Source organism: Oryzias latipes, chromosome 18 (genome assembly GCF_053564925.1).
Source record: "Oryzias latipes strain Hd-rR chromosome 18, Olatipes_Hd-rR_3.1".
Classification (NCBI taxonomy): Eukaryota; Metazoa; Chordata; class Actinopteri; order Beloniformes; family Adrianichthyidae; genus Oryzias; species Oryzias latipes.
The window spans coordinates 5,747,858-5,770,248 of NC_136254.1; the positions used below are offsets into that span (position 1 = coordinate 5,747,858).

Below are 22,391 nucleotides of genomic sequence, written 5' to 3' on the forward strand. Positions count from 1 at the left end.
AGGTTTTAAATCGTTTTAACTTCTCTTTGCTCCACCACATTCCCAGCTTTTCACATTTTCGTCTCGCTAAGAGTGAAGATCTAAAGGTAAGGAAATTCTCAATCAAATCAGTCAAAATCCTTTTGCTCCAAACTCTTGACAATAGAATAACTCAGTAAAAGACTGAAAAATATTCAAGGTGCACTGTAATCTTTGGTACAATTTTAGAGTTTTTGTTTTAAAGTTCAATAAAATTTAGATTTATGTTCTTAGAAAAAGTGCTAGTTTTAGATTTTAAAAGTTTTTATCAAGATGGGCCAACTTGCACTAAGATCATGTTCTCGTTTTGTTGACATTTTGTTCTAGAAGGATTCATTTCCACTTATTACACTAGTGTTTTGTCACTGTAATCAAAATAAATTACAAGTAGATACGTGCAAACTTAAAAAATACAAAATTCACTTAGACATTCTAACTGCTTTAACCCTTTAAATATCCAACCAAGAAAAAAAAAATCAACGAAATAATTGATTTTGCTTTATTTATTGCCTTGGGTGAATATTCCATACAATCAGTGTATTTAAAATAGGGTTTTAAATGGGCTCTCCCATTGGGTTGATCGGGGGGGAAAAGGGTTAATGGAACTTCTCGTTCCTCGGTTTTGATATTTTACAAGTTGTCTTAAGTAAAAACGACTTCCTGCATTGACAGATCGTTTTACTATTTTCTAGTGATTTTCTTCTTAAGATCAGAGACTCTCCTGCAGTAATTAAATGAACTTTCACTAAAATGTCAGTTGCATATAAAGCCCCTGTAAAGTACATAAAACAAAAACTGAAGTGAGCAAAAAGTTATGACACACAAACCAGCTTTTCTCCGTAACCTATAATACAAAAATAAATCAACCTAAATATTTAAGCCTTCGTTTAAAAAGACAGTTCTTCAAGCAGAAACTGATCCTGATGAGACGATTTAGAGCCTTCAGATGAAGGGGATGAAGACATCTGCCCTTCGTCCAAACTATGAAGACCTTCGCTGTGTCTCCTTGTACCCAAGAGCAGCATGCCCACATGAAACGGGGAGTTCAAGTAAACATCGGTGCAGGGAAAAAAAAGTTTCCCCCCAATTTCTACTTTGTTATTAGATAAATCTTAATTTCACACAAATCTGATCACTAAACATGAAATCTGTTTGGTCTCCAGCCTGAAAGCAACTCCAATGTTTGAGGATGAGGTCAGAGTTTACCAGGGGCTGTCTGTCAAAGGAAAACAGATAAGATACATGGAAAAAGAACCCAAGTTGGGGTGGAGAAAGCATGAAATCAGCATGAAATCAATCTGAAATTATTCCAAGAACAGGAGGAGGAGGAGGAGAGTCAGTCAAAGGAGGGGTTTTCCATGACGGTCATGAAAACAAGCAGAAAGTGTTTAAAGAACAGGTCTCACTGGACTCGGTTAAAGTCATCCAGACCCGTTTTCAAAAGATTAGAAAAAGTGAATTCATTTCTATAACTGCATTCAAAAAAATTAAACTTTCTTAGAATAGATTCCAGGCCCGCCGTTTTATTGATTTCAAGTATTTGTTTAGTTTGACATAAATTGGGATTCCAGCCCATAAAACCCACAAAAAAGTAAAATACTGTGGAGCAATCACCATTCTCAGTGTTTGGCAGTTTTAGTCCGTCTCCTGAATATGTCTGAATTCTGTGAAAACTCTTTCTGGAGGTTCTTGAATCTTGACCCTTTGACAATCCGCTGAAGCCCACGGCCGTCTCTTCTGCTGCTGCATCTTCTCTGGCCATCCATTTACATTTCCGTTGGTCTGCTCTGACACTGCACTCTGTGAACCGCCAGCCTCCTCAGGAACATTTGTGGCTCACCCGGACTATGGAGGAGACCATGACACTCACTATGAAGGGGGTCGTCTGGATAATGGTCAGGTCAGAACTCTTCCTCATATTCTTCTGCGTTTCCAGTAGACTGGAGTGTGATGCTACCCTGTCTCCATCAAACAGTAACTACACCTTCAAAGCCTCAGCATTATAAGAACTTATACAAACCAATAGACTTAAAAAGTGAATGTATGTTCACCATATCCCTTCAGTTTAGGCATAGAAAATCTCCTCAACCCCACATCAGACACTAAAAAGAGCAAGATCCTTCTTTGGACGGCATACAGTGCAAAAATAATGTGTGACACAGATTTTAAAACGCCACACAAACCACAACACCCCTCCACGTTTGCCCATTAAAAACAGCCCTCTGGTCAGACCACAATGGCCCAACCCAAGTCTTGTGATTTTAACGTTGTGTTGACTATAATGGTGAGTCACTGCACATTTGGACAGAAACCGAATAAAAGTGTCTCCCTGTCGAGCCAATCTCCGTCAAATCTCTTTGTTGATGGCGCTTTTTTCCGTCCTACCCAAGACCAAAGTCAATCCTTGCTCCTCTTTAGTAAAGCTATTTTTAGCCAAGTCATCCACAATGTCATTCCTTTATTTCACCTGTGTGTAAAAACTCAAGAGTTGACTTGAAATGTCAGCCAAAGACCTGAGACTTGACTTGAAATGACTGCTAAAGACCTGAGACTTGACTTGAAATGACTGCTAAAGACCTGAGACTTGACTTGAAATGACTGCTAAAGACCTGAGACTTGACTTGAAATGACTGCTAAAGACTTGAGACTTGACTTGAAATGACAGATAAAGACCTGAGACCTGACTTGAAATGACTGCTAAAGACCTGAGACTTGACTTGAAATGACTGCTAAAGACTTGAGACCTGACTTGAAATGACTGCTAAAGACCTGAGACTTGACTTAAAATGACAGCAAAAGACCTGAGACTTGACTTCATATGACAGCTAAAAACCCGAAATTTTACTTAAAATGAAAGGTAGAGACTTGAGACTTGACTTAAAACTTAATGAGATTTGGTTCTTATAGTCAAACAATTCTGAAACTCCCAGTCATCTTTCAATACCGACGTTGACAGAACTGTTGATCCAGCAGCTTTCAATTTCAGTTTATAATTGAGAGCCAGTGTCATCCAAAAACTGACCTGCTTCCACGCTTCCTCACGTATTGTATTTCAGGATTCAACTGTCAGAAATTTGGACTCCATCAGCGTAAGAAAGACCCCGCTGACCAAAACAAGCTTAAGAATTCACCTCACGGTAAAATCGTTCACTGACCCAGAGGAGGAACTTCCTGGAAAGTGGCACATCAAAGCAAAAGAACTGCCGTGCAAAAGTTAGACACGGTGGTGTGAATGTGATGGTTTGTTTTGCAGTTTCAGGACTTGATGGCTTAAAGGTAACGGATGCTTTTATGAAATCCCAGCTTTTCCAGAGAAGGACGGCGTTCTTCATGAGTTGATGATGTAGCCTCAGGGGCTGCAGGCCAAGATGGATAATTTAGGGTAGCGCAACCAGAAGGAGACATCTTTTCTTCCTGATTAAGGAAAATATACATTTTGTTTCACAAAAAATGATTCACAAAACCAATCAGGAAGTAGCAGCATTAGAGGAGCCTGTTTCTGCAGGTCTGGAGCATTTAAGGGTTAAAGACCTCGGATGATATGTCCTCACTGTTTACCTCAACATCTGAGTTTGGCCTCCGTTTTATATTAAATAAACGAACAAACTTTGAAGGATCACAGCTCCTTGCTGAGGAATCCTGAAGAGTTTCAGCTTCTTTGACCTTCCTTTATGTAAACATTTCTCATTTTTACCTAAAACTACAAGCACCTCCTAACAGAAACATGCTCTCTGATCCTCAGTTAAAGCTCTGACTTGTTTACGTAACAAGATAATTGCTCAAGACTTGTTAAAGAAAAAGGTCTTTACTACCTAGAGGAGTTTCATTTATTTCTTTAGAAAAAAGAAAAAAAACGTGTTTATTTTTATTAATTCTGTTCACGATGGAGTATTAGGGATAGAGTAAACTAAAAATAAATAAAAATATGAGAATGAAGTATAAATGTGAGAACTTTGGTAAATATGGTAAATTTATAATTTAGGTCATAATTTTTATGGAAAATTCATGCCTTTTTGAAATAAAAAAAAAAGTAATTTTATGAAAAAATAGTTGTGCTTTTCCTAAAAAGATTAAAGCAGATTAACAGTGAGGAATATGACATCTTTACTGTTTCTCTGAATTTTCTGCAACTAAAAATTAAATAAGTAATATTCGTTTGTCTTTGTTCAAACTTTTAGAAGGCTAAATATAAGATTTTTTCCTGGAGAAAATTAATTTTTCTTTGTAAAATTATACATTTTTGAGAAATAAATTTATGACTTTATTTTCATGATTGATGAAGTTTTTCTTCTGTAATTGTACAACTTCATTCTTGAAAATGTTACATTTTTAAAATGATTATTGCAAGTTTATTCTTGTGAAATATTTTTTTCTTTTATAACTTTAGTCTCCTAAAAAAAAAGTTTTGACTATTAAACACAATTTTATTCCTGTAACATCTCACCTTTTTTCTCATAATTATACAACTTTATTATCATATATATATTTTTTAATATGTTTTCATGGTGGCCCTAATACTCTGTTATTCTATTTCAAATATGTTTAAAGTTTAATAAAAGGGCAGTTTTTTTTAAAATAACTCTGCAGACTAAAATTATCTTCAACATCAAAACTGAATCTGAATTCAAGGCCCCAAAAACTGTCCCACGTGTTCAAGAAAAACAAGTCCAGTCACAAGTTTATATGCAAACTTTGTTTTATTTCAAAAATAAATCATCTGTTGATTTTATGGAATAATATGAAAACTGAATCATGAGACACTGAAACACTTTCTATTGAAGAAAACGGACGGTCCAGAGAACAATTCAATGAATTACTGTTTAAATATATATATATATATATAAGTTAATATAAACAGTTTTTTAAATTAGAATTAAACAAAGAGGTAATCAAGAATGCATAGATGCTTGCAGCACAAGAAACACACAAACTGTCTTGTTTGTTGACGTTTGATCGATAAAGTTCCTGCATTTTTTATGACATCATTTTTCAGAGGAAACACTAACATTAGCCAAAAACAATGTTGTCAAAATATAAGTTAAGAAACAAAAACCATAGAAGTGCAGAAAAGACTGATGGATTCAGGTGCATCACAGCGGTGTTGTTTTACCATCCTCTTCCTCATGTGAGTCTTCATCATCGCTGTCTGTTTTGTTAGTTGTGGTTTTGATAGAAACTGAGTCTTCCATGTTTTCATATGGAACACCTGGAAGACGGAGGCAGGAGTCAGAGAAGGCGCCGCTGCACTCAGACACCTGAGTGTCAGGACGTGTTGGTCTTACCTTTTGATGATTTCATGCTGTAGGATCCATCATTCAACTTCATCTTCTTCTTCCTGTGGATCAAACAAATACAGATGAGACGTCTTCATGGGATTCCACGCCGTTTCTTCCACAGACTGCTGATACTCACTTGGATCTCTTTTTTAGAACGCACACAACGGTGACTATGACGGCGACGACAACCACCGAGGCCAGGACGGCGATCAGGATGATCCACTTGGTTTCTACAATAAAAGCACAGTCGTGTCAGAAAGACGAAGGAAGCTGATGCATCGCAGACCCTACAGATCTAAGGTTCCATTAAAGCTGCGTGTGTCACATTTTTAGATGATTTGGTTTGACCTGCATCCACAGGCTTCCAGTCTCTGGGCCAACGCTCTACCACTTGGCCAGCATCCACTGGGTTTCGGATGAACAAACTCTGACACCAAATCACACCAAGATAGCAATCACCAGCTCTGGTCGTAGCTTTTTGTTCTTTGAACTGAGGTGAGGTCATGTCCTCAGAGTCACGTTGGGATCAATGGACAATGACAACCAAAAACCAGGTTGAACTTTGTCCATTCATTGACTTGGATTTGGTAGTGACATTTGGATGGCATCCCTTTTCAAGTCACGGAAGTGCTAACCTTTTGAAACATGGAAGAGAAATCAAGAATTGCGACTTCTGCCCAGCCAGAGTTATTGAATGCGCGTCAAATGCCTGGTGCATATGTAGCTTAAGTGACAAGCAGTGTGTCTGCATGAAATTTCAAGATTTTAGACTGCTCGGTGAACCCGTAGAGCCAAAATGTTGATGCACTTTTTTTCTACAGGTATGCTGAGGGGGACAGGTCATGGGAAACACTTATACAACACGTATGGGTAAGACAGGGTGAAGCAGGTGCTGTTCAGGTTATAAATGTGCTCCTGCATCGCCTGTTGCACGCTCCATGCATGCCGCCTGAATTAACCCTTGTGCTATCCCAGGCACTTTAACATTGGGAGTTGGGTCATCTAGACCCACCCCTTGTGGTATCTTGTGGGGTCCAGATGACCCCACCCTCACATTGACGTGTTCTCCCTACCATGACAAAGGTGGATAAAGGTGGAGAGGATTTCATGTCATCAATGGACACCAGTGAAGATCATGAATCATTGAAGAATAAAGGCACTGTCTTGTGGGGTCCAGATGACCCCACTCCCTACGCTAACGTGCCTAGTGTTCGGAGTGGGGAATACACAAGATAGCACAAGGGGTATGACCTGCAAATCCAGTGCAAATCTGATGACTAGATTAGACTAGATCACAGTGTAACTGGTATATCATAAGTGGGTGTAACTTACATTATCACGATACACTTTTCACATGAACAACAGTGGTACGTTCCATTTTCATGACAGCCCTTGAAGTGGCCATACAAGCTTCAAGGGAACTGCTAAAGACACCTGCACTCCTCTCTTTACGACCCTCCACGGGCCGGACAAACCAAAAATCTGCAGCACCCGTACAGATCAACCCCCGTTCAGATGCACGTGACTAAGGCTTTAGTCCCCGTGTGTCTGCATTTGAGATTTACGTCTGTCACATCACTGTTAGCATTTTGTTAGTGGTATGAAAGTCAGCAGCTGTGGCCTGAACCACAGGTGCAGCTTCTCTAAAAGATTTTCTTACCCAGTCCTCCCGGCCGGATGTCCTCCCTCTCACAGTTTGTGCCCTCAAAGCCCTCTGGGCACTCACAGGTGTAGGTGTTGTTTCCACCCTCTGTGCACGTTCCTCCGTTCAGACAGGGGTTGCTGAGGCAGGGGGTCTCTGCAACAACAACACACAACGATCACTCTCTCCTGTCCTCCATGTCTGTCACAGTTTGGTAGTTCACGCCGCACGCCGGCGGGCAGATACCTCCAGGAGGAGTGATCTCCTCTTCGCAGTCGGAGCCCTGGAAGCCCTCTGGGCACTCACAGGTGTAGGTGTTGTTGCCAGCCTCCGTGCACGTTCCTCCATTCAGACAGGGGGAGCTGAGGCAGGGGCTCACTGCAACACAACAATGCACCGTGACTCCAACACAAATACAACACAACCTCTGAGATTAGGGAGCCAGATGGAGTGGGTAGATAACTTCCATGCACTTCTCCGCTGATGATCCTCTGATACTTTTATCAGAAATCATTGAAGAAAAGGAGAAAGGACTACATGGGATCAGACATAAACCCAACAATATCTGTAAATCTAAAGAATCTCCCCTGTTTGTTCTCTACCACAAAAATAACCCTCCCTTCTTTTGTTGATCCCTAGAAAAAAGGGAGGATCAACAAGGATATATGAACTTATAAAGTATGTCATGTAAATGTATGAGAACACATTTTCACTTGTAGTTAAAGACCCTCGTTGATGATTTTTAACATGTTCTTGTTGCATTTTTCTGAGGATGGAAGACATAGGCTTGAACAGGTTGTCCAATGCTCCAATGATCCAGGTTGTCCAATGATCGAAGGGTCGGCAGTTCGATCCCCTCTCCCCCCAGTCAACTGTCGTTGTCAGTGTGCCTCCACTGGTGTCTGAATGCGTATGACTGTCCCGGTGATGGTCAGAGGGGGCGTAGGCACAAACTGGCAGCCACGCCTCTACCATCACCTAGTATGAATGATGAGTGAATGAATAATGGACACATTGTAAGTGCTTTGAGGGTCTGGAAAAGCGCAGGTAAATCTAATCTATTATTATTATTATAGTTATGTATAAAGAAAATTTTCCCCAAAATTGTAGCTCTTTTTCAAAATGCAGTTTTTTATGTAAAAAATGCGCTGGGAGGACCACAAGCTCGATCCACCGCTTCATTCTGATGCATGTAGACGACCAGATCCATGCCCTCTTTGTTTTCCTCGTCTGAGCTGGCATCTGGCTGGATAGCTTCATTATTGTTCAACATTTTTTGTTGCACTACTACTGTTACGTGGGGGTTGTGAGGGGCTGTAAGCTAGCAGGAAAGTGTGTAAACAGAGACCTCTCAGTTGTGGGTGATGAGAGAGAAAGGGGGGGGGGGTGCACTGCACCAACAGTCCCGCCCCACAAGTCAGGAGCAAATCTTTAATGAATGACTGCCGCTCTGCAGAAATGGCAGGTTTTTTGATTTTGTCTAAAACTGGATGGTCATCATTAAAAGACAACAAAAGGTGATTGGAGTGGGACTTTGACAAACAGCTGATTTAAACATCATAGGTTTTTTAACTGGGCAAAGCTTTGATTTTTCACACAAGCCTTTTTGGGTTTGATGTTGGGGCCGGTTTAGCTCGTGCTGGTTTGCGGCGCCTTCCGTCTGTGAAACCAGGGTTCAACTCCGGGCTGCTCCCTGTTCCCTTCTCTACTTCTGTGCCAGTCCCAAGCCCGGTTGCTTTGAGAGGGTTGCGTCAGGAAGGGCATCCAGTGTAAAACATTGCCAAGTTTACCATGCGACTCGTTCGCTGTGGCGACCCCTGATGGGAAAAGCCGTAAGAGAAACAACAACTTTTTGGGTTTGGTGCATTTTTACTATGACAGAGGGAAAAAAAGATCTGAATCTGAAATGGTTTTCTGACCCATGGTGCACAGGTAAGGTGGACGACCAAAAGGTCTCGGGTTTGGTTCCCACCTTGGCCACCGCCCGTGTGTCAAAGTGTCCTTGGTCAAGATACTGAACCCCACGTTGCTCCTGGTTCTAGGTTGGCGCCAGTTGAGTGTGTGTGTGACTGTACAACCCTTTGGGCCGTATTTGTTGACAGAAACAGATTTTTTCTTTTTGGGTTCTGAACTGTGAGTGGAAACTCTGTCTTACTTGTCAAGACACACAGGTTGTTCTATCGCATTAATGTCAGACACAAACACACACCTCTGTAGCAATCTCGCCTGAAGTCATAGATGGTGCAGACGTAGCCAGCCTGGCAGGTTTTGGGTTGGCACACAGCTCCGATGCTCGTGCTCACACAGGACTGGGAACAGTCTTCAGTCACGAAGTTCTCATTCAGCTGCAGGATGGAGACACAAAGGAGGAGGTGAGCTGTTTAGAAAACAAAGCATTGCAGTGACCACGGTCAGGGAAGGCTTCTCACTGGGTAGTATCTGTCCAGGAAGGTGCAGCCACACTCTGGGTACGGCACACAGGCTCCCTCGCTCATGACGAAGCCGGCGGCGCACTGGCACCCTTCCACACAGGCCGTGGCGTCACACTCGGACGGTGCTGCTAGGTCGGCGCAGGATGACGGGCAGGGCGACATGCAGGCGGTGTAAGTGCTGTTGGCGGGACAAGGGAGGGCTGCAACACGAGAGAGCAAGAGCTTTAGCATGCGTCCTTTGTGTGTGAGAGTGCGCGCATAAGAGTGTGACGCTGCCCGCGCCCTTACCACAGCCAAGCTGCTGCCTCCAGGACCCCAGTTTGACGCCGGCCTCCTGGCAGATGGTAGCATATGCCTCGTAACTGGCACAGCGCAGCTCCTCGCTGCCGTCCTCAGCGCACAGGTCAAACACACAATCGCTGAAACGACACACACTCACCATGAGCGAGGGCTCAGCGTCATAGATGTGCAAAGGCTCACAGCGGATCACTCACTCCTGGTAAATCTGGGGCGGCAGGGCGGCGTGGCAGGCGGAGAAGGGACCCTCTGGGTCAGACAGGGCTCCGCATTTTGTCACACTGGTGTAGTCGTCGAGCTCAGACTGAGAGCAGTCGGAGGTCTCAAACCCAGAGTCTGGATCTGTCTCCGTGTCTCGCCTGCAGGCAGAGTGGCATGATGTATCTGACATGTTCCAACAAATGGCTGCCACCTCTACACCTTTAAGTATCTCAGGTATGCTGTCTAACTGTGTTGAAGACCGCCAGTCCTACCTGTGGATGCGAGCGACAGAAGGAAGCTGGAAGCTCCCCAGTTCCGGAGCTTGTCGTTCGCTGACCCTCCAGCTGTCCCCAAACTCGTTCAGGTCCCTGACCACGGTCCCATCGGGCTTCATGTACTCGTTCCTGGTGATGCCATCGTAGTTCCCACACAGACCTCTGACAGAGTTGCTGTAGGTTCTGGGCAGGATGACCTCTGGAACACAAACGCAGAATGAGCAAAGTCTCACAGAAGCTGTTGGGCGGGGGTCAGCGAAGAGCTTTTACCTCCTCGACTTTTGCCGTCAAAGCGCACAGTGAGTCCGAAGTCGGTGGTGAGCTGCATCTGCTTGGAGTTCATTGTGATGGTGAGACCCCTGACTGGACTTAGAGGTGGGGTGACCCGCTCCCCGTTGACCTGCACCAGGAAGAACGTGATGTTTTAAAAACCTTAAACTAAATATATATTTAAAAAGCAAAAGAACGTTTTACTGACCAGGACAGTTTTCTTCTGCAGGAAGCGAACATCAACACCGTAGACGTTGACGTACATCTCATCCAGGAAGGACACTCTCTTGTTCCCCCCTCGTCTGAGGTTCTTGCCCCTCACCATCAGGGGTTTCAGGGAGCCCTGCAGGTTGTGGTCCTGAGTGAGGACGTAGGTGTAAGGGCCCTGGTAGTGGTGGGTGAAGCCATCGAACGTCCGGTAGTGAGGGTCTCCAGAGACGGTGCATCTATCAAACTCTGCGGGGTAAAACAAAGGGGATGGGGTCCGATGGGGGCGATGCAGGACAGGACGCTAGACGTCTGTGCTCTGATGTGCACTGTTCCTATCAGTGGACTCACTGGTGGGCTGGCAGTTGACGTCTCCAAACTTGTCTGGGCCGCACACAGAGTTGTCGTCACAGCTGTGGTCTTCACATGTGATTTGCCCCCCGAGGTTGCAGGTACAGGATTCTTGGCATTTGTCAGTCAGCCATGAGTCCCCCACCTGTGTGTGCAGACCGGCAGGGTTTACGAATGGGTCCAATGAAAGAGGTTTTGGGGTTTTTAACATGTTCTTGCGGGATTTTTCTCATGATGGAGGACAGTTATAAAAGAATTAAGCTAAAAATTGCAGTTCTGAGAAATTCATTATTCAAATTGTTTTGAGTCAGAAGCAGATAAAAAAAATGCCATGTCTTAAAGACCGATAAATATTTGTGACAAAAAAAAATACTGGGCGGGGCCACAAGCTCTCTGCTCCGCTCCATTCTGATGCATCCACTGTCAGACAAATAGATCCATGAACAGCTTTGTTTTCCTCGTCTGAGCTGGAATCTACGGTGGCCCAGAAGGGTCACAACACAGCACTTTTGATGTTGCAACACAACACAAAATAACACATTACAATTCATCACAACAAAAAAGACATTAACTCACAACACGAAACAATAACTCACAACACAACCTAATGACTCACAACACAATAACTCACAATACAACACTTTAACTCAAAACGAAAGTATATCTGGAATTTCCTTGTGAGTTAAAGTGTGGTTGTGAATTGAAGTTTGATAGTTAAACAGAAGAGTGGACATCATATGACACCACGATTAAAACCTCACACACACAGTATGTTGAACTGGTTGCGGTTGAACTTACGTCATGATACTCTCCATCTGAGCCCACGCAGCCACATTTATCCAGAGAAACGCACTTGCCGTCACTGAGGACGTAGCCGGCGTTGCACTCGCATCCCTCCACGCAGGCGGTTGGAGGCAGGTGACAGAATATGGGGAAGAGGTCAGAGCAGGTCGGCGGACAGGGGGCGGTGCAGTCGGAGTAGTGGCTATTAGGAGGGCAAGGCAGGGCTGTAGGGAGGAGCAGTGTCTCGGGTCAGGACTTCAAACTGCGCGGAGCGTGACTGAGAGGAGCTGAAACTCACGGCAGAAGGTGCTGTTCCTCCATGTGATGGTGACCCCGGCGCTCTGGCAGGCCTGAGCGTACGCCTCCACGTTGTCACACAGGGTCGCCTGCATGCCGTTGTACTCGCACATGTCGTAGATGCAGTTACCCAAGAAAGCGTCCGGGGACACCACGGAGTGGCAGGGTCTGAAGCTGGAGGAGAGGATGACCTGCTCACACTGGGCCTTGAACTGCTCCTCTTCCTCTGCAGTGCAGTTGGGATGTACGTCCGGACGGTTGTCCGGCTGACAGCTGCAGAGCAAAACCACTTCAGTCAACAAGTAATGGAAGCTGAAAAGCTACGTCTGGTATTTAGATGCTTTGATTCATCTGAGTAAACTCATAACTTCAATCCTCCATAACTGACAGATACATCACATCCAAACAAATCCATATACAGATTGATGGCTGTGCTAATTGTTAACTGGTTGAAGCCGTTGGGTGTATATGAGAACTGGAATGAGTGACCCCTGACCCCTGGTACTTCCAAACAGGAAGTATCTCCTGGCTCCAAGAAGCTAAAATCCCACAGACTTCAATAGAGAAATAAACAGCTCATAGTCAGAATAACCACTCTTGCTCTAATGCCCATTTTAACATGTTATTTACAATCCTCATTTTTTTCATGATATTTTTTCTGCCCCCACATCCAGCGATCGAATCGCATGATAAAAAAATTTCATGCAGCCCGCTTTCAAGTAGCGGGGCTGTGGCCTTCCAACACGGCTGATTGGCAAGAGCGGTTGCCATAGAAACGATGACTGAGACCGACTCAGACCAATCACTGCTTACTGACGTCATCTGGCTCCAACATAGAGCGAATAAATGCTGACTAAATTGACTTCATTCTGCTGGAGTCACACATAAGTCAATTTTTAGAGCTACAGACTCACTTGACACGCTCAAAAACTCGCTAAACAGGTTCTTGAATGTGTGCTTAGCCCATGTTGTTGGAAGAGGCTTGGTGGGAAATGTTGAAGCGGTGGAAAAATCTTGTAAGTATTGCTCCAGGTGTGTTCTGTTTTTATATATCAAAGACTTGGTGTCAAATAATTTCAGCCAGCCACAAACCGCGACTAATAATTTCTCCTCCTTAATCAATTTTCAAAACGTTGGCACTTCTGTGAAATTAAGGGGACGCCATCCATACGAGTCTCTGATTGATCAAAGTTTTGATCTGGTTAAACATGCATTCAATGGCCATGCATGTTTTGATGTGGAGCCTGAGAACAGTTGTAAAAACTTGCGTAACGACTTGCGTGAGTTTTGGAAACAGAAACCTAAACGTGCGTTTATATAGACTTTTCATTGAACACGGCCTCTTAAACGTGGGTTGTAGAGGGCGGTATGAGCATACACTACAGCTTATGAGTGATGTGACACTCGTTCCGTCCAGTTCTCATGTAAGCTTATATTCAATGGTTGAAGCTTGTTTTTTAGCAAACCCTGTGATATTGAGGCTCAGATGATCTGTTCAAAACATGTGTGAAGCTGCAGGTCACTGACCCCGGATCGCTGTCTCCTTCAGATTTCCAGCTGTTGCCCAGTTCAATCACATCTTTGGCTGGCTGCTTGTCTGGCTTGAGGTTGTCATCAGTGGAGTCGTGGTTGTAGTTCCCACACATGCCACACAACTGGAGACACAGATCAGTGGCGTTTCTACCCATTTAGCCATGAAACACCCAATGAAGCCGACGTGGAGAAAGACCATGCAGAGTGTGTTCTACCTTGTTGAAATACTCTCCAGGAACCGTGATCTCCAAGTGGTGGACTCCATCAAACTTCACCTGCAGGCCAAAGTTGGTATCCAGCAAGCTGTAGGATCCACTGGTTATCACTTTGGCTCCAATCGTGTCAATGGTCAAGGGTGTCCGCACTCGGCGCCCGTTCAGCTAAACACGTAAGATGCATCTGTCAGCTTTTACTGCGGCAGCAGGTTTACGTGGACCACCTTCAATCGGACCACCTACCAGGACTCTGCGGCCTTTCTGCAGCTCCACCTCAGTGTCGTGAGGCAGGAAGACTTTGACTGAGCGGACGTAGGACGCCTCCGGTTGACCTCGCTCCTCGTTCTTAGCCACCACTCGGAAGTCTGTGACCTGAGTTTTGTTGCACACCTGCAAGGTTTGAGTGCAGACATGAAGGGGCTTCACAAAAAGGGCTGCACGAGATGCTTCTACACAAGAACACGCAGGGGTTTAAAGTGGAAGATGACCTCACGGTGCACATAATACAGAAAAAGAAAGTGATCTCCTACCTCCACCAGTGTGTACGTGCAAGTTCCCATGAATGTGTGCATTATGCCATCAAAAGTGTAGTAGTGCGGATCTCCAGCCACATGGCAAACTCCTTTACCTGCGGGACGAACAAGTGAAAGGTCAGAAAGATGGGATCACAAAGTTGGAGTCCCTCTCCCTGCTGGTCAGCTTACCTGTGGAGTGGCAATCCAGCACGCCCTCCACCACCTTGCACTCCTGCGCAGGGCTGCACTGCCACGGCTCGCAGCTGATGTTGTGGTTGCCGTTGCACTTGCAACGCTCCGAGCAGTCAGTCTCCGTAAACCAGCTGTCTCCAACCTGAACGGGAAAGAGTGCATTTCTGATGAGGGGGTTCATCTGTGACAACAGAGCTGGCTCCCCCTTCCTGATCACTTACGGGTCTGTACTGTCCATCCTCGTCCGTGCAGCCACACTCACTCAGCGGGACGCACTTGTCCCCGCTGAGGATCAGACCGTCGTTGCAGACACAGCCCTCCACGCAGGGCAGGTCGCAGGAGTCTCCGGAGCTCTCGGGCTCCTGGCAACTGGGCTGGGGGCAGGCAGGGCCGCATGGAGTGTAATGACTGCCCGTGGGGCATTTTAGAGCTAGAACGGGGGGAAGAGGATGCAAGCTGTTTACAGAGATGTATGTTTATTATCAATGCCAAAAACTATTTTTAAAAGAAAGCTTCATTTGTCCGTTTGAGATCCTTTTGATTTTTTTTACTTAACAGTGAATATTTGACCACAAACTAAAACAGCATCAGAAGATAAAGTTGTTCCCATTCATCAGTTGACGTCTTGAAGTTGATTCATAGCAACTGGACTGGAAATCGTCTGCCTTGAAACGTTTCGTCAGATTATAGAGCAGTTTGTCTTGTATCAGAGAGGACGTTCGGTTTCTGACTTCTGTCAGAAAGTTTGTGCAAATTCAAAGCTGCATGATGAGTTTTCAAAACAAGAAATACGATGTCTATGCAAAATGTGATCAGTGTCAGAAAAAATGTTCAACGTCTGAGGATTCTGGAATGTTTTAGCCTCTGTGGACTCAAACATTGTCTGATTGATCCAAGTATTTATTCCATTAGAAGATTTTCAACTGCACTGATATACAGAACTAACTCTACTTTTGGTGTTCAGTTTAATTATGTATTTGGGCTCCGTTTTGAGGCTGCATGATGGTGTAGTGGTTAGCACTTTCACCTCACTGCAGGAAGGCCCTGGTTCAAAACCCAGCTTGCTCCTTTCTGCGTAGAGTTTGTATGTTCTCCTCATGCTTGCGTGGGTTTTCTCCGGGAACTCCAGATTCCTCCAGCAATCCAAAAGCATGCTTCACAGGTGGATTGAAAACTCTTAATTGGTTTGAATGTATGTGTGTGGAGCTGCGACAGAGTGGCAACCTGCTCAGGACGTACCTGCCTTTGCCCAACAGTGGCTGGGATAGGCTCCAGCAACCGTGTGACCTCAAAAGGGATTGAGTGAGTTTGGAAGACAGATGGGTTCTGTTCTGACCCTCCAGGGTCTCGGACATCTTCTGTTCTTCCATCCAGAAGTTTAAATATTTGGGGTTGTCTGGCAATATTTATTTGGGGTATTTATAAGATTATTTATTGTAAAAATAGCAAAACTAACAATGTTTGGCTTAACGTACGCATTTTTTCTAAGATATTAAAGGAAATAGTTTAAATGCATTGTGTTTATTTGCTTTATATGAGATGATGGCAGGATTAATGTGTGCCACTATGACGAACAAACTGCTTGAGCTTGTAGAATCTTTTTTGACAATTTACTAAACTTCAAATATTCAGCTAACATTTGTGGAAACTTTATGAAAAGTGAAGGAGAGGCGCAGGAATACGACCACAGAAACCAGACCTGCACTGGGCTTAGTTCCATAACACAACCATTATTTTCCAATTGGGAGGCTTCCGATCACACATGTACAGCTTTGTCAACAGCGAGGGCCATCATTGCTATTGTCTGCAGTCATGAGGAAGACTTACGGCAGAAGGTGCTGTTTCTCCACGGGATGTTGACGCCTGCAGCAGCACATATGTCGGCGTAGCTCTCGAGAGCCTGGCACAGAGCCACTGTCTGACCCCCGGTGGCACACATGTCGTACACGCAGTTTTCAAAGTAGGGCTCAGGTGGAACCACGGCATGGCAGGGCTTAAAGATACCTGAAAGAACAGATCATATGAAAGAATTGGAGTGACGTTATAATCTGTTATTCATCTCTGTCTGGATTATTTTCAGATCTACACTACAGACTCAGAGAGTGTGAGTTACCATTGGGATCAGTGATCATTCCACAGCTGGTGGGCTTCTGGGCTTCCTCCTCCACCTTCTCATCACACTCCTCCTGTCCTCCTCCATTTGTGCAGCTGTAGGTGGAGAAGGGTTGGTGTCGTTATATGGAAAACACTTCTCCAGAGCATCAAAGCTTTCTGGTGAGATCCCTATGGCTGCGTATCTGGAGACCTGTCCTAACATCTACGGCAAATCGAACTTGTCTTTGGACTGTGTTCCACACGGACACGGCTCTGTTCACAAAACACTCATCGTTGCACATTTAGGGTGTAGCAAAGATGGGGCTGCCACCTTCTGAGACGGGACTCACTCTGGTCGCGGGTCAGGCACCGCCCAGCTGTCTCCCAGCTCGTTGGAGTTTGCTGCCGGAGTGTTGTCCGGTTTCAGGTTGTCATCGGTTGGGTTGTCGTTAAAGTTTCCTGCAAAAGAATCAGCCTCTGAGTCAACATCTGACTTTAGGGTTCAAAAAAAGTTTTTGTTTTGACACAAATTCTTTCTACTGGTTTTTGGATCTGGTCAGTCCTTACCACACATGCCGCAGAGGAGGCCGCTGTAGGAGGAAGGCAAAGTGACGTCTGCATGGTGGTTTCCATCAAATCGCACTCTCAGGCCAAAAGAGGCCTCCAACACCACAAACTTTCCACTGAAGTATATCTTCACTCCGCTGATGGAGCTGACAGGTGGGACCACCACTGTCCCGTTGACCTGAAGAGCAGAACCAGAGGAGAGACCGGTAATATGGCGGATCATACAGATTCAAGACAGCTGACAGTAGTTGAAAACATTTGCTGCACAGCCCTCAGGTGTTCTGCCAATCCTCAATAACAACAATGGCACAGAAACGGTGGTGGTCAGGTGATGTACCTGGACAGAGCGGCCCTTGCCGAAGACGACAGTCATGCCGTACACGTTGATCACCACGGCTCTGACGTAGGAGACTTTGGTATTGCTGCCTCTGTGCTCATTCTGAGTGTCCACAGTGAAGTGTGGCAGGTCGGAGGAGCTGTTGCAGAGTTTGGTCAGGGTGTAGGAGCAGGCTCCCATGTAGTGGTGGGTGCGTTTGTCAAACGTGGTGTAGTGAGGGTCACCAGAAACAGAGCAAATGCCATTTTCTGAGGAAAGACAAGCAGACATGAGCTGGTAAGATGAAGCAGTGCAGACAGGACATGCACACCTGGGGGGGAGCAGGGGTTCAACATACCCAGAGGGCTACATTCATACAGTCCGTCCTGCAGCTGGCAGACCTCAGTCACTGGATTACAGCTGGTGTTGTGGCACTGGATCTGTCCTCCACTGAGACACTCACAGCTCTGCTCACAGCCCTCCAACAGCCACTCATCGTCCACCTGGAACAAAGTACAGATTAGAAACACGTCTGAAAGATGTACTGCTTTTCCTTCAGTTCATTTGATTTCCGCATGTTTCTGAGATTGCAGGAGAAAATTAAGTGTTCCAAAAATCCACGACAGATCCTTCAGTTTTTCTGCATTAACATGACTTTAATGTTTCCTTCAGATGTTTTGCTTTGTTTACCTTTATGCTGATGATGATCAGCTAAACATTTACTGAAAGTGACCTAAAATGGTTTGCTGAATATTAAGGATAAAGGACTATGGGAACACATTTCTTAAATTCTGCCAAGACAATAAGAAGTGTTATGAACAGGAATCCTCTTGATCAAGTTGGAGCAGCTGTCAGATGGAACCAGATGTTTGCAGTTCTGAACATGAGGCTAAAGGGGTGTTAGTCACTTACAGGGTGGTAGGTTCCACTGGTGTCCACGCAGCCACAGTCCTTCAGGGACACACATTTGTCATCACTGAGGATGAATCCTGGGTCACACTCACAGCCCTCCACACACACGTCCTCACAGCCGGGGGAGCCGACCACGCCCAGGCAGGTCTCAGGACACGAGCTCACGCACAGAGAGTACGAGCTGTTAGCAGGACAGTCCAGGGCTGCAATCAGGAGCAGAGAGAGGAACCCGGGTCATTACAATCTTCTGAATTCATATAGAAGACACTTTGGCAGGAACTCTTCTAGAGGAGGGAGCTGTGTTCATCTGCAGAACTTACGGCAGAAGTCTGGAGCCCTCCAGTGGTGGACGGTGGCTCCGGCGCTTTGGCAGGCGTCAGTGTAGGCTTGGAGCTGGTCACACAGAACATGCAGCTCCCCGTTGAACTGACACATGTCGTACACACAACTCTGGAAGAACGGTTCAGGGTCCACCACACCAATACACTCTCTGCACAGCAAAACAGGACAGACATCAACCATTTTCCAACCTGCAGGGCATCAGAATTACTCATGGTTCTAAATCTCAACACATGTTTGGTTCTGGTTCTGCTCAGGAGCTGACTTCTCACCTGAAGGGTCCAGAAAGATCTTCTATTTTTCCACACTTGTCTGGTTTGGTCACCTCAGCCTCCAGTTCAGGGTCACAGTCTAGGTCAGGTGTTGTTCCTGGGCTACACCTGAACACCACACATGTTCACACATCCTCAGTCCCATTCTTCCAGGACAAACCCGGAAACTGTCAGACCTCAGCTCAGTCAAGACTCTTCACTCACCATTCATCCTCGTCTTCCTCTGTCTGCCAGCTGTTCCCAAAGTCGTTGACATTTCCCGCTGGAGTTCCGTCCGGTTTGGTGAAGTCGTTGCCTGCGTTCCCGTCATAGTCACCACAGAGGCCGCACATCTGGTCGTGGTAGGAGCTGAAGGAAAGCAGATGAAGGGCTTAGTGCTTCTGAGCCTCAGCGTCTCAACAAAACTAAGATGTTCCATCATGAGAACCAAACCAACCTGGGGACGGAGATCTGGGCGTGATGATTTCCATCCCAGCGCACCCTCAGGCCAAAGGTGGTCTGCAAGATGACGTACTGACCGGAAAGACTGAGGGACATGAGTGGGGAGGGGTTGTGAGGGAAGGCCACGCGCTTGCCGTTCACCTGCAACACATGAACACAAAAACTGTATCAGAAATGGGATTAAAAGAGCAAAGATGAAGATCATCCAGTTCACATGTGAGAACAAGCAAAAAAGAGTTTAGATGCAGCTGAACTAAAGCAGAAGAGGATGAGTGAAAAAACAATAAAGCAGAGAGTAGATCCAGGAAAGAGGCAAAGATTCAGTTTTATTCAGATAAAGAGGAGACTGTAGAGTAGAACCATGTTCTGTCCATCTGTTTATCTCCATTTGAACTGAACACAATGAATTTTGGAGCAGACATGGTTTACACTGACCAGAGTCCTCTTGGACTTCATCAGGGTCACTGTGATGTCGTTGACGGTGACATAGAGTTTCTTCAGGTAGGACACTCCTGACGCTCCTCGCTCTTCATTCTTCCCCTCCACAGAGAACCAGGGATCTGCACAGGAGCATCCACCAATCACAAGAGACATCAGTCAAAGGCAGACTGAGTGTAAGCTACAACACTTGGTGATTTGCTGTGTGTTAATTGTGATTAAAAACACAGTAAGACATACATCCCATTAATACATCCCATAGCCCTGGGACTGGTTGGGATCATGCAAGTATGTAAATGCATTTTATTTTCATCTACCTGAGTCATTCCTGCATGTTCTGGCCAAAGTGTAGGTGCAGGTTCCCATGAAGCTGTAGTACTTCTTGTCAAATGTGTTGTAGTGCGGATCTCCAGAGACAATGCAGTCCTGAGAGCCTACAGAGAAGATCAGGAAGCTTCAACATCATCATGCCGGCAGGAGAACCACCTCACGTCTGTGGCTCACGCTTGTTTTTGCTCTTAGCGCAAAGCAGATCACAACGGTGTCTGCCTGCAGACTTTATGAGCCAAAGATCTGTCGCTGGATCAGTCTGAACCGGTGATTAGACTGATTAAAAACAAAATGAGGATCCGCTATAAAATAAATTGCTGAAATGTTGGTGTGACCTTTATTTAAAAAAATGTGTTTTTTCACAAATTCCTCACAAATTTATCTGCAAAAGGAATGAGTTTCTAGAATCACAAAAGTTAATTGAAGAAATAAAAAACAAATAATATTTTATCTTTGCTGTTTTACAGAGAAAGCAATTGGAGCTATTACTGTGTCAAAATCATTGACTGTCTATGAAAACTGAACTGAGTGACCCCTCCCTCTTGGCGTTCCAAACAGGAAGCACCTGCTGGTTGTTAGAAGCCAAAATCTCATTGACCTTTATAGAAATAAAAATCTATTACTGAGCAACGTTATTCCTCAGACCTACTACTATGATTTATTCGTCAGAATAATTATTCTTGCTCTGAAACTCTTTTTTTAACACTTTCTTGATAATCCTGACTTTTTTAATTACCAAAAAATAGCATATTTCTAAAATTATTCTACAATATAACATTGCAATAAAAAAAGGATAAGTATTGATATCGGTGATACTAACCCTGTAATTTTTTTATATTGGTATTGGATCGATACCCAAATTCCCAGTATCGCCCATCCCTACTTGACTGGTGTTTTATTGTACCACAACTCAAAGTGAACGTTGCTCACTATGCTGACTCTGTCATCTTTATCAAGGTTGTAAATAATAATGGAGATACCACATGACTACATCTTCAACCTTGAACTAAACTGTCCAGAACTGTACACGTCTTATCAGATTTTAACTGGGCACGATCTAGAAAACACTCATGCTGCAAATGTGCATGTGGAAGTGGCTCTCCCATTTTTTAGTACTTATATTTCACTCCATAAATGTACGCCCACACTGTTAAACAGTTGACCCTGTGGTGACGACGGCTGGAAACCATATTGTCCCAATACAACACAGCATGTCTCCAAAGATACGATATTATTGTAATGATAATGGGCAGACATAACTGGCGTTAAAGTCAAAGTGGCTGTAAACTTAAGGCATAAATGTAGCTGATGCATTTTGGGATTTGGCCAGACATTATGCTGCACCACTGAGAAATCTTCCCTTTTAGATTGCTCATTACAGGTCTTAGTAAGCAGTAGAGGCACTGAAAACAGAAAAAAATGTCTCAAGAGCATTTTATTTAATCAGTAAAAATGTAATAATTATTTTACATTGGATAAACAATCCTTTTTCTATCACTTGCATGAAGGTAATGTAGTTTTTGTAGTTTTTTCTCAGGAGAAAAGAAAATACTTAAGTTGCGCAAATTACTAATAAAAATCATGCAGTTGCAAAGGTTGGCCATTCGAGGGGAGTATTTCCCAAAACCAGTTCTGACCACAGGTTGAAAAAAAAGGTAATTATCAATCCATTTTGTCTAACTATCCCCCCTGCCTATCATGATTAATGAGTGTCTGCAGCTCCTCACTTTACCACATTCTCTCTGTGGTTCTGTAGGCAGCTTTTTAAAGTCCCTTTGTGTTGCATCACTTACTCTTCGTTGAGTATTTTGGTCTGCAGAAAAGTTCAGGTGAGCTTTCACAACTACCAAACCCATTAGATCAACAATCACGTGAAGGAACTAATCTCCTTCCAGTGATGAATAAAGTGTGGTTTAAGTTGCTGTGGCTGTAGACTTACTTGATGGGTAGCAGCCCAACTCTCCATCCTGCAGTTTGCACTCATGCATTGGGGGACAGTCAGAGGCCACACAGGTGACAAAGGGGGAATCACACCTGCACTTGAGCTTACAGTCCTCCACATAAAACTCCTCTCCAGGCTGACAGACAAACAACACAAATGGTTTATTTCTACTTACTGGTTACACTTTATAATAGATGACACATCTGCTGATTTGAGCAAACATCTACATTTAACAA

General features: G+C 44.5%; 1 protein-coding gene across 3 annotated transcripts in view; it reads right to left on the reverse strand.

Moving 5' to 3' along the window:
* Positions 1-4,696: 4,696 nt before the first annotated feature.
* zanl (zonadhesin, like) overlaps positions 4,697-22,391 on the reverse strand; it is a 40,976-nt gene continuing 23,281 nt past the window's right edge. For 2 of the 3 annotated variants that reach the window (XM_023966188.2, XM_078936697.1), the window contains 35 exons: positions 22,153-22,291; positions 20,201-20,317; positions 19,881-20,005; positions 19,441-19,586; positions 19,209-19,352; positions 19,005-19,112; positions 18,714-18,883; positions 18,394-18,596; positions 17,840-17,984; positions 17,503-17,750; positions 17,166-17,343; positions 16,949-17,057; positions 16,618-16,712; positions 16,332-16,508; positions 14,726-14,934; positions 14,502-14,646; positions 14,328-14,425; positions 14,041-14,187; positions 13,798-13,962; positions 13,577-13,704; positions 12,051-12,322; positions 11,768-11,976; positions 10,970-11,114; positions 10,620-10,867; positions 10,412-10,541; positions 10,139-10,340; positions 9,863-10,024; positions 9,657-9,787; positions 9,366-9,568; positions 9,146-9,281; positions 7,183-7,314; positions 6,955-7,092; positions 5,431-5,524; positions 5,301-5,353; positions 4,697-5,224 (listed from right to left, as the gene is read on the reverse strand). In XM_023966188.2, the coding sequence (XP_023821956.1) occupies positions 5,109-5,224; positions 5,301-5,353; positions 5,431-5,524; positions 6,955-7,092; positions 7,183-7,314; positions 9,146-9,281; positions 9,366-9,568; positions 9,657-9,787; positions 9,863-10,024; positions 10,139-10,340; positions 10,412-10,541; positions 10,620-10,867; positions 10,970-11,114; positions 11,768-11,976; positions 12,051-12,322; positions 13,577-13,704; positions 13,798-13,962; positions 14,041-14,187; positions 14,328-14,425; positions 14,502-14,646; positions 14,726-14,934; positions 16,332-16,508; positions 16,618-16,712; positions 16,949-17,057; positions 17,166-17,343; positions 17,503-17,750; positions 17,840-17,984; positions 18,394-18,596; positions 18,714-18,883; positions 19,005-19,112; positions 19,209-19,352; positions 19,441-19,586; positions 19,881-20,005; positions 20,201-20,317; positions 22,153-22,291 (5,367 nt within the window). In that variant the 3' untranslated portion in view covers positions 4,697-5,108. The remainder of the gene's footprint in view (positions 5,225-5,300; positions 5,354-5,430; positions 5,525-6,954; positions 7,093-7,182; positions 7,315-9,145; positions 9,282-9,365; positions 9,569-9,656; positions 9,788-9,862; positions 10,025-10,138; positions 10,341-10,411; positions 10,542-10,619; positions 10,868-10,969; positions 11,115-11,767; positions 11,977-12,050; positions 12,323-13,576; positions 13,705-13,797; positions 13,963-14,040; positions 14,188-14,327; positions 14,426-14,501; positions 14,647-14,725; positions 14,935-16,331; positions 16,509-16,617; positions 16,713-16,948; positions 17,058-17,165; positions 17,344-17,502; positions 17,751-17,839; positions 17,985-18,393; positions 18,597-18,713; positions 18,884-19,004; positions 19,113-19,208; positions 19,353-19,440; positions 19,587-19,880; positions 20,006-20,200; positions 20,318-22,152; positions 22,292-22,391) is intronic. The other variant, XM_078936698.1, reaches the window with a different exon arrangement.